At 38.9% G+C, this 16253-nt stretch overlaps 2 protein-coding genes across 5 annotated transcripts in view; both read left to right on the top strand.

Annotated features, from left to right (window-relative positions):
• The first annotated feature begins 769 nt into the window (after positions 1 to 769).
• On the top strand, positions 770 to 10572 carry hepacam2 (HEPACAM family member 2). The gene is made up of 9 exons (XM_040122007.1): positions 770 to 931; positions 4034 to 4393; positions 4505 to 4792; positions 6883 to 7182; positions 8156 to 8281; positions 9197 to 9218; positions 9324 to 9358; positions 9654 to 9727; positions 9827 to 10572. Exons 1-9 carry the CDS (start codon positions 874 to 876, stop codon positions 9935 to 9937), a joined length of 1374 nt encoding a protein of 457 aa, XP_039977941.1. The 5' UTR covers positions 770 to 873; the 3' UTR covers positions 9938 to 10572.
• Positions 10573 to 13398: 2826 nt separating this feature from the next.
• The window catches only part of vps50 (VPS50 EARP/GARPII complex subunit), a 97517-nt gene continuing 94662 nt past the window's right edge, over positions 13399 to 16253 (top strand). For all 4 annotated transcript variants that reach the window (XM_040122249.1, XM_040122250.1, XM_040122247.1 and 1 more), the window contains exons 1-2: positions 13399 to 13550; positions 14081 to 14149. In XM_040122249.1, coding sequence (XP_039978183.1) covers positions 13518 to 13550; positions 14081 to 14149 — 102 coding nt within the window. In that variant the 5' untranslated portion in view covers positions 13399 to 13517. The remainder of the gene's footprint in view (positions 13551 to 14080; positions 14150 to 16253) is intronic.

Genomic DNA, 16253 nt, shown 5'->3' with positions numbered 1-16253 from the left:
TTTGAAAGTTCGTTACAGCAGATGCTGCCCAGAACCCTAATTTCTTGGGCTCTTGGTTTTTGTGGTGTCTGTAGCAGAAACAAACAAAACTCGGTTTCTTCATAGAAAATGTGTTTGGAGACAAGGGTTACCTACTGACTTTTCTGTCTTGGAATAATTATTCATCCACAATGTCTCCTCGAGGGCGGAAAAACAATACTGACTTTGATGAGACTCCGTATCCTGACAGCATCTGAAAGTTCAATAATACACGTCGGCATCAGAACACCGTTCCTCACCCCAGTATCAGTCTCTTTGTGTTTGTCTCTTTGTCCTCTCGTTTCTTGCTCACAAAATCATTACAGACAGAATAACTGATTGCTAACCATTCTGCCCTCTGAAAGCTCTGTAACTTAACCAAACTGTGTGCTGTTAGCAGTTAAAAGCTCTCTCTCTGTCTGCTTTTTCTTTGTTTTGCAGCCTGAGGGGTTGAAGCAGCAGACAGCTGGTGTATGATAATGTAAAGAAGCTGTTTTCATTTTGCTCTCGACTATCCTTTTACAGTTTTATGTCTCAGTGTCTCTTTGACAGAGTGAAACAATCAGCCTTAGGGCAGCTCTGTGTGTGTATGTGTGAGAGGACCACACTGTGGTATCTTTCTGCCAGGTGGACCTCTCCTTCCTCCTGGCGGCACATGGGAGGGGCCTGAATGCACGCAGGCGAAACGCTTGCTCCTCTTATTTCCCTGGCAAATGTTGTCACCACAACCAGTCACATTTCTCTCCTCCTCCTCCTTCTCCACCTCTTTCTCTTCCACTCCTTTCCTCTTTCCTCCATCCCTCACTCCCTGCCTGCCTTTCAGAAATCCCACATATCCCTTGAGGATAAGATGCCATGGAGGCCACAGGAAGAACAGCACTCTTCATTTGCTCTGTCCATTTCATCCTAAGAGGTGAGCATCGTGTGTTAAGGTGTCGTGGTGGGATGTTGTGCTTGGGTTGTCAGTGCTATAGCAACAGAGCAATTACTGTGCTTGCTGTGTTTGCTTGGTTGGCAGGATAAGACTAAGGGGTGAGTTGAGGAAGTTTTTTGTGTTGCACAGTAACAAAATGTTCACTGAAACCTTGTGAAATCCTTTGTATTTAAAGCGTTCAGGTCAGAGAGGCAGTAATGAAACTGGGTTGCAAAATTTAAAAACACAAAAATAGATCCTTTGGCAGGAAAGAAGTCAAAGAGAAAGACCACACATTTTTGTATTTATAAGTTGGTCAATAAGTACTTTACACTGAAGTACCTCAACTTCCCCACAGCCTTTTCAATGCAAAGTTGATTCTTTAAAGAGTTTCTTAGAGTTTGTTTTGGTTTGTTTTGCATGTCCGTTCCATAGTCACCGTGTGACTTTACAGGATTAGCTTTTCTACTTTAGTTGGCTGTTAAGTAAAGGGATAAGGACAGGGTCCATGGAAAGAAGAAGTGACCCAAGCCACAGCTCTGTGACTCAGTAATAAAAGACATGTACCAGCTTCTCTCACATGACAAGCTAAATCTAACAGAAAATTCCCTCAAACATGGACTCTCTCCTGTTTTGATGTTTGTATCATCAACCTTCCATGAGGAGAACTCTTTGTCTTATCTGGAAGAAGACAGAAGATGGTGGTGTTCGGACATGCATTTATTTAGTATCCAAACAACTTGGATGTGTGTGAGGGTGGTAAGAGGCAGGTGCTTGTGGGTCTCAACATGTGGTTGTTTGAATGTGTGTGTGTGTGTGTGTGTGTGTGTGTGTGTGTGTGTGTGCATGACCACTAAACGAAGATATCCTCTCACCTCAAAGACCATTGTCACTGTAATCTCCTCTGTATCACTGCAACACTATCTGTGTTGTTTGGGGACAACAGTGGAGCAGGCTCCGCACACTCCTTCTCATTCTTCCTTTTCACCGGATCTCAGCTGTTGTAAACACAGGCACACTCCTGCTACTGACACAGACGCACACACACAAACGCATAGAAACTGTCCTGCAGGCCTGTAAGAGTGTAACGTGTCGTGGGGGCATCTGCGCTTCATGTATTAGAGAGAGAGAAAAAACCAAACTCCCCTTTTTTAGTCCCACCCATTTTCATATTAAGGCTTTTTATTTCTGCACCATCTAAAGATTCACTTATTTGGAATCATATAGTACATTAACAGTTCATTACTATTTTCTTTAATGCAAAAACAGATAAAGACAGGATAGTGAACCAGAAGTGACACAAGGGAAACGGGAAGTTAAAAGAGATTACTGTAAACAAAGAGTGAGAGGTTTTAGCGAGTTTGTTTCACAGTAGCAATGCCTACTCAAATGCTGCTGTTTAACTCAACCTGGTGTCCAAACACTGTCCAGTAGTTCACCTCACGCTTAGACTTGAAAATGAATTTGTTGTCAAATATTCCTGCCCAATGACACAATCAGGAAATATTAATGATATTTGGATTAAAGGCCATGAGAAAGTTATAGCTGTGGAACAAAAACGCAAATAATGACAGACTGGGTAATTTCATCTTTTCAACATACTGAGTAAAAGTATTCGTTTATTCCCAGCTCTGTTTTCAGCCTGTTACCAGTGAACAAAGTGCCCTGGCAACGAGTCATGCCTTAAACAGACAGCAAGGTGCAATAGATCAGTAGTTATCCAGTTACTTCAGAGCTCAAGTGTTTGTTTTGTGATGAGTCAGGATCAAAGAGATAGGCCTCGTCCTTGTCTGACAACAATGACACTCTGGTGAGCTGGGTCAATATTAGCTCACTACAGTTTAAGGACTTAAAGAATTTTAAGACTAGGATATAGATTATAAGATAAGACAGTCAAAACAGACCTGGGTTCAGCTTGTGAACTGTCACTCTCAGTCCATCTAATCAACAGCCCTTTTTTTTCTGCATTATATCTATATAATGTAGTTCATGAAATAGCAAACATATGCAAGATAAGTTTTAGTTTGTAACTACATTTCTGAAAAAAAATTATTTATAAATTGCTCAAATTTGTTTAATTGGACTAAAATCTTTTGTAAAATAACAAAAAATATGAAAATATCATTTCAACAATGCAAGTCTATAATTAATAATATTCACTTAATTCCAGTTCAATAGATAGAATTGATATACTGCCATATGTGACATACTTACAGTGCAGACTGGATGAATGTGTATGGGTTTAGAAGGGTGACAGTGTCTCGTCAAGTCAGTGCTAGTAAATGGGTTGGCTAGACCAATATATTAGTACAGTATACAGTATATGTGTACCCTACATTGATAGGAAAATCTATGTTGGGTTTTTTATTAAAGGTGCTTTAATCAATATTTTTATGCTAACGATGAAAAAATAACACTCACGGTGGTAAAAAAAAAAAGAAATCAGAGAATTATCACCTGGTTGCACTCTCCCTCAGCTCTATGGAGAATTTTAGTGTCTTTCAGCTGACTTTTTTGGTTTTAAGGTGCACTATTGAACTCAGTTCATCGGGTCGCCTGAAACAGGAAGTCGAAAAGAACACTAATGTTGCTCCATATCTGCTTGATTTTACGTCAGTGTTGTGTGTACAGCTTGTTGCTCTTCTTTGTTTTCCTTGCAAACTTTAGTGAAACCGCAAGTGGGTACAATATCCCAAGGAACCCCTAACCACTAAAATAATTCTTTAATATAGTTTTTGCAAGACACACAAAACACATGCACTTTTTAAAATAAAAAGGGTTAAATTTAAAGACACTGAGTATGGTATACTGGTTACCTAATTCTTGGTACTCATATCCATCTCAAAACCCATATTGTTATGGATCACAGGGAGAAAGGAACACTTGGGAAACAGAAATGCACTCAGTATCTAACAGACAATCTGGAAATGAAGCACCTTGAGTGTTGATTCCTAAAATGTCCAAATGATTATAAATCATTAAAGGAATATACGTTCTTTCTGAAACAAATTTAATCAGGATCCTGTTACCTTACAGCAATTGTGCAATAACTATGTCTTTTCCTCCCTCTCACATCCTTCTCCATCATCTCAACCACCACAGAGGTCAACTCCGATTTCATCCACATCCCTTCATTAGTCCATCATGGCATTGAAGGGAAGTCACTGCTCCTGTCTGTGGAGACTCGCTTTCCACTGGACGACGCTGAGATCCAGGGAACTTGGTCCCACACCAGGCCGAGTGGCACCAGGACCATGTTGGTGTCGTTTACCAAAGAGGCCACGATCACTGACATGATGTACCGCAACCACCTCCACTTCAGAGAACCCAATGTGTCTTTGCTAATCCAGAAATTAGACCAGGGCGATGAAGGGGATTATCATCTGAGTCTTAACATAGAGTTTCATAATAAGACAGGACTGGTTATCAAGGAGGAGAGAACTGTGCATGTGACAGTGGACGGTAAGTGTTTAAACGCCCTTCAGATCTGATCTGTCCTGTCATGATGACCTGTTTGATGACATTTATAGGATACAGTCCCAAATTTACCAACATTTCTTGTTTTTTCCTCAGTCCCTGTGTCCACTCCAGTCATTGAGCAGAACCCACCCTACGCGGTTGTTGAGGACAAGGCAAACGTAACCTGGACTTGCTCTGTTGAGAGAGGAACAAGAGTTGAGTTTCAGTGGCTGAGGGATAACATCACGTTGGGTCGTAGTGACAGATGCCACTTCTCCCAAGACAACTCTACATTTTTAATAAGTCCTGTGAGGAAAGAGGACAAGGGAATTTATCACTGTGTTGCCAGAAACCCAGTCAGTCAGGGTCAACACAGCATTGGCGTGGAACTCAATGTTTACTGTGAGTAGATAATCCATCTGTATTTTCCTTCCTCTACTCCTTCTCCTTTTTTCTCTGGACCAAGACATGTTTTATAATATAGAGTAAGGAGATGGATGTTGACATCTCATAACCAGCAGCTACTTTCATGTGAAAGTCAATGCTGTGACACCAGAAATGATCGATAATAGCAAAAAAGAAGTCCATAATGCCCAGCTAATATTACAGGGACTGATCAGATACGTTTTAACTCCCTGAGTGCAACAATCTCTGACATGGCAGGTCATGTGACCTTTATTTTTAACAAGATGTTCTTAACTTTTGATTAGGTAAAATTAACCTATGTGAACCAAACAGAGAAATATCTGAAAGTTAAAAATGTAGTAAAAGGAAGTTAATTGTGGATGTGATTGCTTTTACTTGCTTTTAATTTGGCAGACATTTTGAATAGGTCTATTATCATTACAGGGTCAGAGTAGCCCAGCCTTTCAAGTTCAGTTCCAATTATTTTTGTTCAATTTTTCCCAAAAAACATTTGGCAGTAAGATGTATTTTTAAAATCTAATTTGACATAAACCTCCTGTACTAGTAACACTACATATAATACAAATTTATTTTCGTATTATCTCTTTTACATTGGTCTCCTGGAAGTAGAAGGTTCTATGTAAATTTCTGTTAAATCTAAATACTCATTGAAAACTGAATACATGTGGCAGTTAGGGGATGGTATTTGCATGGGTGCAGATTATCTCACAGAGCTCCTCTGTTCTCCCATAAGGCATATAGATACACTGATAAACTCTCCTGGTTGTGTGAGTTTAAGCTTGAATCTCAGAGATTCTACTGTATGTATAATCTTTCCATGAATTCCTCTGAATGCATTCTAATTTTTACAAAACTGGTGTTTCTGTATTGATGGGACATAAAAGATGTAGTACATTTATCCTTGGGACATGCTTTTAACTTTATCATTTTATTCCCATCTCTGAGCTCAGTGTGTTCAAACAGTGGGTGTGTTAATATGGTAAATTGGCACTGAGAACTGCATCACTAGTGAATTTAGCACTGACATAATTTCTGTTTTCACAGACAGAGCACGTTTGTGTTAGCATTCAGTTGCATCCTGCAGAGAGCAAGGATCCACTTCTAACAGTTACAACTTCTAACAATACTTCCTTCAGTGTTATCATGTTCAGTTTCTACTCTAGCCAGTCTGTATTAATTTTAATGTGCAAAGAAATGTCTTATTCATTTTCTAAATGTCTATTTGCAGTCTGATACACATGACATTCATGTTGAAACTGACTGATACCAAAAACTTGGAAAGATTCACTTGGTACTGGTGTAGGTCAGATTAATTTGGTACTAACAGACGTAGGGTAATTTTCTATATAAGCTCTATTTAAGTTGTTTGGAATTAATCGATCAAATCTAATATGTTTTATTTAATGTTTGAGAGAAGACATGAGGAGAATCTGATGTTGTTGAGCAAGACCAACCGATGGTACTGTCGTTAGTATGTGTAGAATAAGTAGAAATTTGGGGATTTACAGAGGACAAAAATCTTAATCTTACATTTTAAAGGTAGCATATTTTCTCATTGATCATCTGGAGGGACCAGGTTGCACTGATAATGGCTCTAGTCTTGGGTCAAAGAACACAGTCTATGACTATCTGTGATTAGCAAAATTGTTAGAAATTACAATATATTGTATCACTATACAACAAACAATGAAGTTTTGCACAAATTTAGGCCATGCGAGCTGTGTAATACTCAATCACCAATGTAGTGTAAGGAATGGTTTACTCCATGTAACTGTGTAGGAATAATTAATCATTTTATTTTAACCTTAATCCTATTTCCACTAGAGCTGTTGGGTAGGCTCAGTGCCTTGTTTAAGGGCACCACAACTCTAATTCAGGGGAGTACATGCTTCTCTACAACCTGGGAACTCACAGTCAAAAGCCCACTTCTCAGACCTTTAGCCCACTGCTATCCTATCATGCATTAAAATGAGACAATTCATGGTAAAGTAACCATTCTTTATAATTAAGCACCATCTCAGCAGCCAACTGTCATGTTTCCTGGAACCCTCTGTTGGCCTCCGCAGATGGCCCCTACAATCTGGAGGTGAATTCAGGCCAGGGCCTGCGGACAGGGGAGGTGTTCACCATCAACCCAGGAGAGCTGGCTTTCTTCGAATGCCAGGCTGATTCCAACCCACCCAACAGCTACGTCTGGATCTCAAAGAGCCGCAATTCAACTCAGATCATCACTGAGGGCCCGCGGCTAGAGGTGCGGTCCTACAGATTGGCCCAGGCGGAAGAGTACCTGTGCCGTGCCTTCAACAATGTGACTCAGAAGCAGGACGAGGCCCAGTTTACTCTGGTGGTGGCCAGCTTAGGAACAGGTTGGTAGAGGGTGGGAAATGGCAAGAAGGAGCAGAGCGTTGGTAGTTTATTGGTGTTGTGCCAAAAGCAGAAACGGCTGATGAACTATGAGAGATATACAGTATCTTGACAATGACAGACACTGGCCTGCTTTGGGAACAGCTGGGTAGGTTAAATACTGTAGTTGAAGCAGTGTCTCCACAACATGTTAGAAGTGAAACCAGGTTATGGATATAACATGAAATATACACGACTATCCTGAAACTCTGGTTATATTCCTGTTGCTAGGTTCCAGCGCCTGCAGCCTGTATTAAAGTTCAGTGGCTGGGAAAGTAAACAGAGGATGACAGCTGTTGTATTTGTTGACTAAGTTTTATAGCATGTGTAGTTTCTGTGTGCCAAATGCAACATTGATATGTTGTCTTGGTGATACTGAGAAAGGCGTACTGATGGCTACTGCTGATGCTGGATCTGATTGAAAATGCTGTTTATTGAGCCAACAGAAGTCATGACAGCATTCATTTTTATTGACATCAGAATCACTCTCAGACCTTACCAAATAATCCTCTGATGACTATCCTTTTAGTAACACTAGGAGTCTACAGCCATGTTAACTGCTGTGTGAGGCTTGCACACATCGGTAATTTAAGCTAAATGCTAACATGAGCAGGCTAACATGCTCACAGTGACAATGCTAACAATGCTGATCTTTATCAGGTTCTCACTTTTAGTTTAATCTGTTAGCGTGCTAAGATTTGCTAATTACCATACAGTTGCACAGCTGAGTTATTTAGGTCATAAACCAAAGTACTGGACAAAATGAAATTTTAACCTGATAATGGCGCTAGAGGAAAAGTCAGGGAATCACCAAACTTATTAGAATTTATCCTTATAAGGACCTTGAATATCTATAGCTAATTTCAAAGCAATTCGCGCTGCTAGTTTGGCTAAAATGAGTGTTGACATCAGTGTCCCTCCTGTCTTTGTTTACAGGGAAAGAGAAGCACACCCAGGAGGGCAGCTCAGTTTCTCCGCTGGCAGCCATTACTGTCTGCTCTTTGTTCATCATTGGCTGTATGCTGCTTATCTTCCTCAAGAGAACCTGCCATCCTAAGAGAGGTAAGATAATCACTCTGTTTCATTTGAGATACTTCCGTTAATATACTTCCATGTAGTACACTATGTGCACTATGTACTCACTTGGGTAGTGTGTGAATTTCGAAAGGGTATTGCGAGGTAGCTTGCTAGCATTTAGTTCATGGTACCAAATTATTACAGACGGCTAAATTGATCCAATAAACATACTGATGGCCTCTATCTGACAACAGTATAGTGGTACTTAATGAGGAAAAAAAAAACTGTGTAGACATTTATAACTTTATGGTGCGGTGTTCACCGTTGCAGCCACAGCAACAGGTGAAGCTTCCTCTGCCGCCATTTTCACAAGTTTGAAAATATGTTGGTGGGCGCTCCCCTTCTGCTACCAAGATGGCGACCATTGAGGGTGAGAAGTGTCTAGTGTTTCGCTCTCAACTTTTTCATTGTTGTGAGTACACCATCTGGGTACTCGTAGAACACTGCATGTTGCCATAACTTTCAGTGTGAAGGCACTTATGCACTCAAAACGGCAAGTGTAAGTATGGGAGAACGTGATATGAGACACAGTAAAAGTCTTCTTGTGCTGCTTTGACATACTGTAAGTGGTTTTCTAGCATTAGTACTTGTTAACCCATACCAGCTGAGCCCTCTGTTTAACATGCTCCAAGCTTGAAATGTAGATATCTGAATAGCTGAGATCTCTATATTATGGCTGTTAAATCTTCATATTTTCCTGGGGTAAGATAACACTAACGGTTCGCTGCATTGAGGTCTAGCATGTTAAAGTTAATCATAAATGTGAATTACTTGCAAGTGTTAGTAAAACTAAAGCCAACCATTGCTGCATTTGAATAAGTCAAAATAATATTTAAAAAATTGTTACTTCTGTATTTGTGAATAATTATTTCCTTCTATCTTTCTCCCCGTTGCCAATAGTGCTTATGAACATTTACAACAGGTAAGAGCCATGAATATGAAATGAATACAGACACTATTCACTGTGCCTTTAATCTACATACTGTATACGCTTTAATTAACTGCTTTATTTGCCTGTTTTTGGCAGACCACTTTCAGAGCAGAAAAGACCTCATCTTTCAGGTAAGTTACTGTTTGTTAACAGATGTTTTTACCTGCTTATAGCATCAAACAGCGAAATTGAATTGTACGGAATAGTGGATCAACAGGGCATTAAACTGAAAGTCATTCCTAACTAAAAGACAGGAGGAGCCTAAAACAGAGAGATAAACAAGGTCAGGGTATCTCACTGATCCCAGCTGAAAAGCAGGTCTCGGTCTTATGGCGTCATGTCACTGTAAAGTTTTACAGAGAGAGATATCAATGCCGTTACTGTAACCTAACTGTTGGTCTGATATTAAAATTTGTGTATCAACAGGTCACGAGGATGCAACAGAAGACTTTGGCATATACGAGTTTGTCTCCATACCTGGGAAAATTGAATCTGCACAGGTATTAAACATGTCGTTCATCGACATAGATCCAAAAGTCAAACAGCAACCCTCGTTTTGTCTAAATGCGTTTTTGTTTTTATATGCAACTGTCCCCCAGGTGTCATGCAGATCTTTGTCCCGCCTCGAGTCAGTTCAGGATATGCACACCACCATCTATGATGTGATCAGACATGTTCCTGAAACCCCCAGTCACAGTTTGCTGAAGTAACTTCCAGCCAGGAGAGTTGAGATGTAACTTAAAGTCATTTCACTTGAAGACTCTTGTGTAGCTTTATTTTCAAAAGCCTCTGTTATCAAAGCCTGAAACACTGGTTTTGGTGGCCCACTTTTTTGCACAAGGGATTAAGGAGACTAGTGTGAGTACACAACCTGATCATGCACTGCTATCGTCCAGTATGTCTTTTGCTGACCTTATTGTGAGATGAAAATGTATGTATGAGTACTTGATTTTTATATTTGAAGGTATAACTGAATCTTATATCTTATTGAAACAAGCAAATTATTAGTAGCCAACTTTACATTATTTTGAAGATCTTATAAAATACCTACAGGGTACCTAAACTCCTCCACCTTGATTACTATTTAAAACATCTGTTTAATTTTAAATACTAAAGTTTTATTTGCAAGTTCAATAATCGCTTTCTAATTTAACATTTCCCCCCAAAGAAGACAAGTGTTATAATGAATGGATTTTCTTGTACGGAATATATTTAGGCTAAATGTATATATTGTACATGGACTACACTGCAGATTCTTTATACATATTATTCTATATCTATGTTTTGCTGAAATTTATTTATTCCTGTAGAAACTCTAAACCCTGTTTCCTCAAATGTAGCATTTTTTTTTCTGCTCAACATGGAGATAATGAAATGCTGAAACAAGGAAAATGATGAATTATTCTTAAATTATTGTACAGTTTGCATTCACATGTTTGTTTTTCTACTTTATTAAAGATATAACTGTTTACTATTTTGGTTCATTTTTTGAGTATGTGATTGTAGCTTACAAATCAGATGAAGAGAATGTATTTCATTTTATAATTTCTGCAGTTATATTTGTATTTTTTTTAAAATATATCTCCTTTTCATCGAATGGCAATGGCAGTCAAAGCTTAAAATGAATATTACCTCTATCACAGATCTTGAAAATATTAGCTGAAGCCAGCAAGGATGTCAGTTGGTCTGTTGTTTCACACTCAGTCTTTGTCTGATGTCCTGGCTGTGATCTCTCTTCTCACAAGTTGTACATGTCATCTCGAAATTGCTGCAGAGTGTTTGTTTCTCTCAGCCAGGCGGTACTGGTTGCCATGTACCTGGCGAAATGTGGAGACGGGCAGCAACAGACGGAGGGTACAGCATGTGGGAGATTGCCCTCCACCTGCTCCTGCTGACATCTTATCACGAGTAGATAAAAATGTGTGTGCTTGTTTGTCTATATGTGTTTGTGTGTGCGAGAAAGAGAGAAGAGGTAGAGATATGGACAGGCATAGAAAGGACCAGGCACAAAGATGTTTTGTTAAGAAAGTAGAGGTCAATATTTATCTGTAATTTACAAAAATGATTAGAGACTGCAGCAGTTAGTTTTCTGTTATTTTTTCTCACCTTGAACAGTGTATCACTGAGAGGCAGCAGTCTGGTTTCTGCTATGATGCAGCTTATTGCCAAAACATTGAGTTGTCCCCATTATGTCACCCTCATGCTGAATGCTTCTATTCAAATTCATAACAAATGCTGTAGCACAAAACCGAAAAAAAAAAGAAAGAAAAACCCCCCCCCCTGAAAATTCAAACTCTAGTCAATCTGGTATATTTTTTAATAGTGAGCTTTTAGGGGTTTTCACGAATAAATTACATTATGGTAAAATCATGATATAACTTATTTTACAGTATTGTCAATATGCATAAACGTGACAAAGTATGTCACTGGGATGTTTTAACTTGTTCACTGTTTAAGGATAATAAATTGTCTTAATCTGACCCGCATACTAAGCCATAAATTGCTGCTTATCATGGTGCTCCCCTGCATAACAACAAGCGGTTTATTGAATCTAGCTCTAATTATAGCTTATGAACTGACCAACTGTGCGCTCGTTGTCTTTGTGGTGGCATCTCCGGGTAGGGGTTGCCATCTGTTCCGTCTCAGTGTATGCTTTAAGGGAGAGGCCCTGCAATGTAGATGACTGCCTAACAAACAACAGTGGAGTAAATTCCCATAAGGAGAGTGGCCTCACATTCATTTGACTGGGAAATAGCCTGAAGCATCAATAACCAGGAACTAGAGCTCACCGTACCTGCTGTCTGCTGCATGCTGCCTCCTTATAACCAAGCGCTGCTCAAAATAACACCTAAAGGGGCAATTATAAAGCAGGCTGAATAGGCTTTTTTTGCACAGCTTTTTAAAATTATTTGGAACAGTTTGCAATGCAGAGGCAGTTGTAATTGCTTGGCAGAGATAATCGTGGATGGCATTACATGATCACTTTTGCTCATGAAAGGAAATGTGGTTTGCTACACAAAATAGCAACACAAAATATAATAAAACAAAGTTATATAGTGTAGATGCCATATATATAATGCAGATATATAGAGAGCTATTTGTGATAGAAAAGGTACTCATACCTTACAGGTAAAAATAGCAATACCACAGAGTAAAATACTCCATTAAAAGTAAAAGTCTTGCATTCAAAGTCTTAAAAGTACAGCTGTATTATCAGCAAAATGTAGTTTAGGTAACAAAAATAAAAGTATGCAGAAAGGTGGCTACTGTCAGTGTTTTATTATTACGTAAATCACATTATATTATTTGATTATTATTATTGTTTAATTAACAAGTAACTAGCATTTTAATGTTGTAACTGGTAGAGATGAAGCGAATTTGAATTACTTTGTGAAATGTTGGGAAATTTAATCTATAATCATGCATCGTGTTTTATAAGAAGATCATATGTTTATATGTAAATACTTAAAATACTTAAGCACAGCAATAGACCGAATCTACTTAGTTACATAGGCTATAAATATAAAAAATTATATGAACCTGTTTAATGAGTTTAATAAAGATTATGTCAGTATAACCTGTGGAACCTACATAGGCCTTTTTCACAGCAGACATTTTGACCTGTAAAAAGCAGGAAAAGCACAAGTGTTACTAATGACATTTACAGTGGTTCTGTTCTTTTCAAGTGTCCCAATAAGACATTGCAGTGTGCCAGTGAACCAGCATGAACAATACCAGGACCCTGAGTGGAACTGAGACATCTTTAATTTATTACTGACACCTGTGCTTTTCCTGCTGTAATAAGCAGTTTCAAAATGTCACACCTGATAGAACCGAGAGGTAGAGTAACATTTTTCAAGGAGGCAAAATAACCATTGCTGTCTAATATTCTACTCTTTCTATGTTAAATAACCACAATCCAGGGTTGTATCATAGCATGTGTATCACCGTTTTAATGCTTTACACCCCTTTTAAATATGTTTTTAATTTTTGATTTAGAATAACATATATTTTTTAATTTAATGCAAATATTTTCAGTATTGTCACCTGTGAGATTGTAATAGTTAAGGTCACAACAGGTCTCATGATTAAAAAAACAAAAAGACAAAACAAAAAAAACAAAAAAAACATTTCCCAGGATGCTTTGGAATTTTTCCGGTCCCTGCCGAAACAGTCACGTGACAGTCAACTATGGATTCCCTCTCGTAGTGATGGAGGCGCATCGTTAACAACAAAGCAAAACTGTGACTTTATTCATTCATTTGTCCACTGGTACAAGTTGGATTTGAGATGCAGAAGATCAAGTCTCTTATGGCCCGGCAGGTGAGCGAAGAAAGGTCTACACAGGCTGAGCTACTGGCCGTTTGTCTCTGACAGCTGCAGGTAGCTAGCATAACAGCTAGCTAAGCTAACTGGCTAACTTGACAGCTCATCGTGTGGCTCATTAAAGCGCACATTCAGCCAGAATAACAGCCGTTTTTTGAACGACAACAACACAGCTACGACCTATTTACCTCACATAAAGAAAAAAAAACATGGTTATGGGCAATTATACACACGCCCTAGTTGTATGAGTTTACCATTCGACAAGCACAACAACAGGGCACAACACTGGAGCGGTTAAGGAAGTTCTCAGTTTGCACGTCAGTAATGTTTGACTTCACCACTGGACACAACAAAGCATATCGGCTTCAGAAATCTGCCCGTCTGTTTCACTTTTTCCTGTGTGCTGTAGTGTGCTGATGAATAGCAAGCTATGTGACGGCGGGAACAGGTCATAACTGAGAAAAGGCGTTAATGTTACTTGACTTTCTGGGGCGTTTGAAGTGTAACAGTGAGTCTGATTTTGGCAGGGCCTGAAAAGCCCCCAGGAGAGCATGGCAGACCTCAGTCCTGTGGAGAACCTGAGGATCCCGAGCAAGGTAAACCTCATGACAAGGCTGAAACTGCAGCTGTCGTTTTCTCTGTGATACCTGTTGCATTTATGCTGCATAGTCTTTAGTAGTCTCATCGTAATAAAACTTGACTGTATTACACCACAACTAATGATGTGTTCAAGTACTTGATTGTAGATAGCTTCCTGCTTTATGTTTATCTGTTTTCTTTGTGGAGTAGCTGAATGCATCCTGTAACAGTTTTGTTAAATTGCTGTTCCTTCATTCTTTTCAATACATACTGAAAGTCCAGAAAATCTGCAAATTCATAAATGTGCTTTTGAACGGTCATCTTATGCACTGCACTTCTGTTGTGTAAAAAGAATTTGGCCAACTATTTTGGGCAACTTCACAATGCATAAAAGAAGTCATAAATGATGTCGTTATATTATGTGTAGCAACAAGGCTGCTGAATGTGTCAGGTTGGTTTTAGAATTGAACCAGATGTATTCTATGAATTATGTGTCAGGGCTTTGCCCGACATGCATTGTATGACATCTAGAACTGCTCCCGGCAAGATTCATTAAGTTCCACCACACCTACAGGTTTTCTGAGACAGTAGTGTGTAGAGACTGAAGGCTCCCATTTATATCACTTAACGACACACTTCACATCAATCCTGAAACCAACCGTGTGAAAAATGGTCCGCTGTAACAGATGGTTACAGCTGTATTATAACATTTTGGCATGGTAGCGTTTGAAAATGTAATCAGTCATGTTTAGTCACAGGAAGCATTTGTCATTATCCACTTGTACAAATTCAATTTGTCAAGAGAAGACCGCAAAGCAGCAGAGTGGGTCTATATAATGTATACTCACTTACTTATACCTCAATGCACTGCTAGTTTCTGGCTTTGCTTTGACTTTGCAACATAGTGATGACCTTCTATTATTGTGGCTGAGAGGAATTTGGAAGGTGACCAACTGTTTATTCACAGCGCAGGGTGATATCAGCCAGTTTGATTCGACCAGATGTTTAATTTCTCTCTTTCTAAAGACCTCCCCTTTTTTCATTGACATTGTTTTAATTGTCATCCTAGTTTGGACCGAATACTTATAACCTTCTTTGTGGCATGTTTTGCTGATTTAGCATTCGAGTATTTGCTGGCTATGTTTAAAAATACTGCAAAAGATAAGCCTAAAAAGGATGTGCCTTTCTGTCAGTTCATCTATGGTAGTTACGAAAGATATAACTGAGAGGATTTTGAAAAATATCTTTCAATCTGGTGTTTATTTCAACAGTCTGGTTGTCATGAGAAAAGACAAAGATGGAGCAGTCTGTAATAAACACAGAATGTCTCTTTTGAAAAGCTCATACATAACAATGTTTTTTTTTTCTGTCAAACGTAGGGCTGGAGCTTTGTGTTATTCTCACAATGAAGCACAAATGCAGGCTCATGAAAGATAATGATGATGTATAATAACCTAATAATTTGAGGTCGTTGTATCATATTGTTTAAATTCATTGTCGAGAATATTGCATTGCTGTTGCTTGACCTGTTGTTGCAGAAAACCGCTGAATGACAAAGATGAAGTTCAGATAAAATAACCAGTCATTTACCCTCCAAGTGTAATTACAGCCTGAATGAAAGCAGATGGGTGTGCCTCGGGAAAGATTTGTTTCTTTTTATAGGATGCACATCTCCCCCTGGCTTTGGGATTGGTATCAGTTGATGTGGCCAAAACTTGATATGCAGTCATCAAACACCATTTTGTGCTTTAGGCCTGAAATATTCACCTTTGTTCATTCTGGAATCATGGCCCTCAAGAATTACTGTGCATCTTATCATGTCTGCTTTGTTTAGCTTATGTGATATGAAGACAGAAAAATTGGCCAAGAGACACCTACTGCTCTAGATCACATGTATTCACTCTCCTGTTTGCACTGTAAACACCTGCCTATTGTGTGTTCAGCCAAAACACAGGGCTTATTATTTGATGATATTATGCTTTGACTTTATTTACTTTGCCGCTGGGCTTTTCAGCTTTCAGGAAAATTAGATAGGACCCACACAGGCCAGGCTTTATATACACCAACCAAATACATCAGCCATACTGTGTGTATACTGAATTAGCTTCATTTATGTATAGA

The sequence above is a fragment of the Xiphias gladius genome, chromosome 24 (assembly GCF_016859285.1).
Source record: "Xiphias gladius isolate SHS-SW01 ecotype Sanya breed wild chromosome 24, ASM1685928v1, whole genome shotgun sequence".
In the NCBI taxonomy this organism is placed as follows: domain Eukaryota; kingdom Metazoa; phylum Chordata; class Actinopteri; order Istiophoriformes; family Xiphiidae; genus Xiphias; species Xiphias gladius.
Note: the sequence above shows the minus strand (reverse complement) of the source record. Positions and strands in the feature narration are given on the sequence as shown.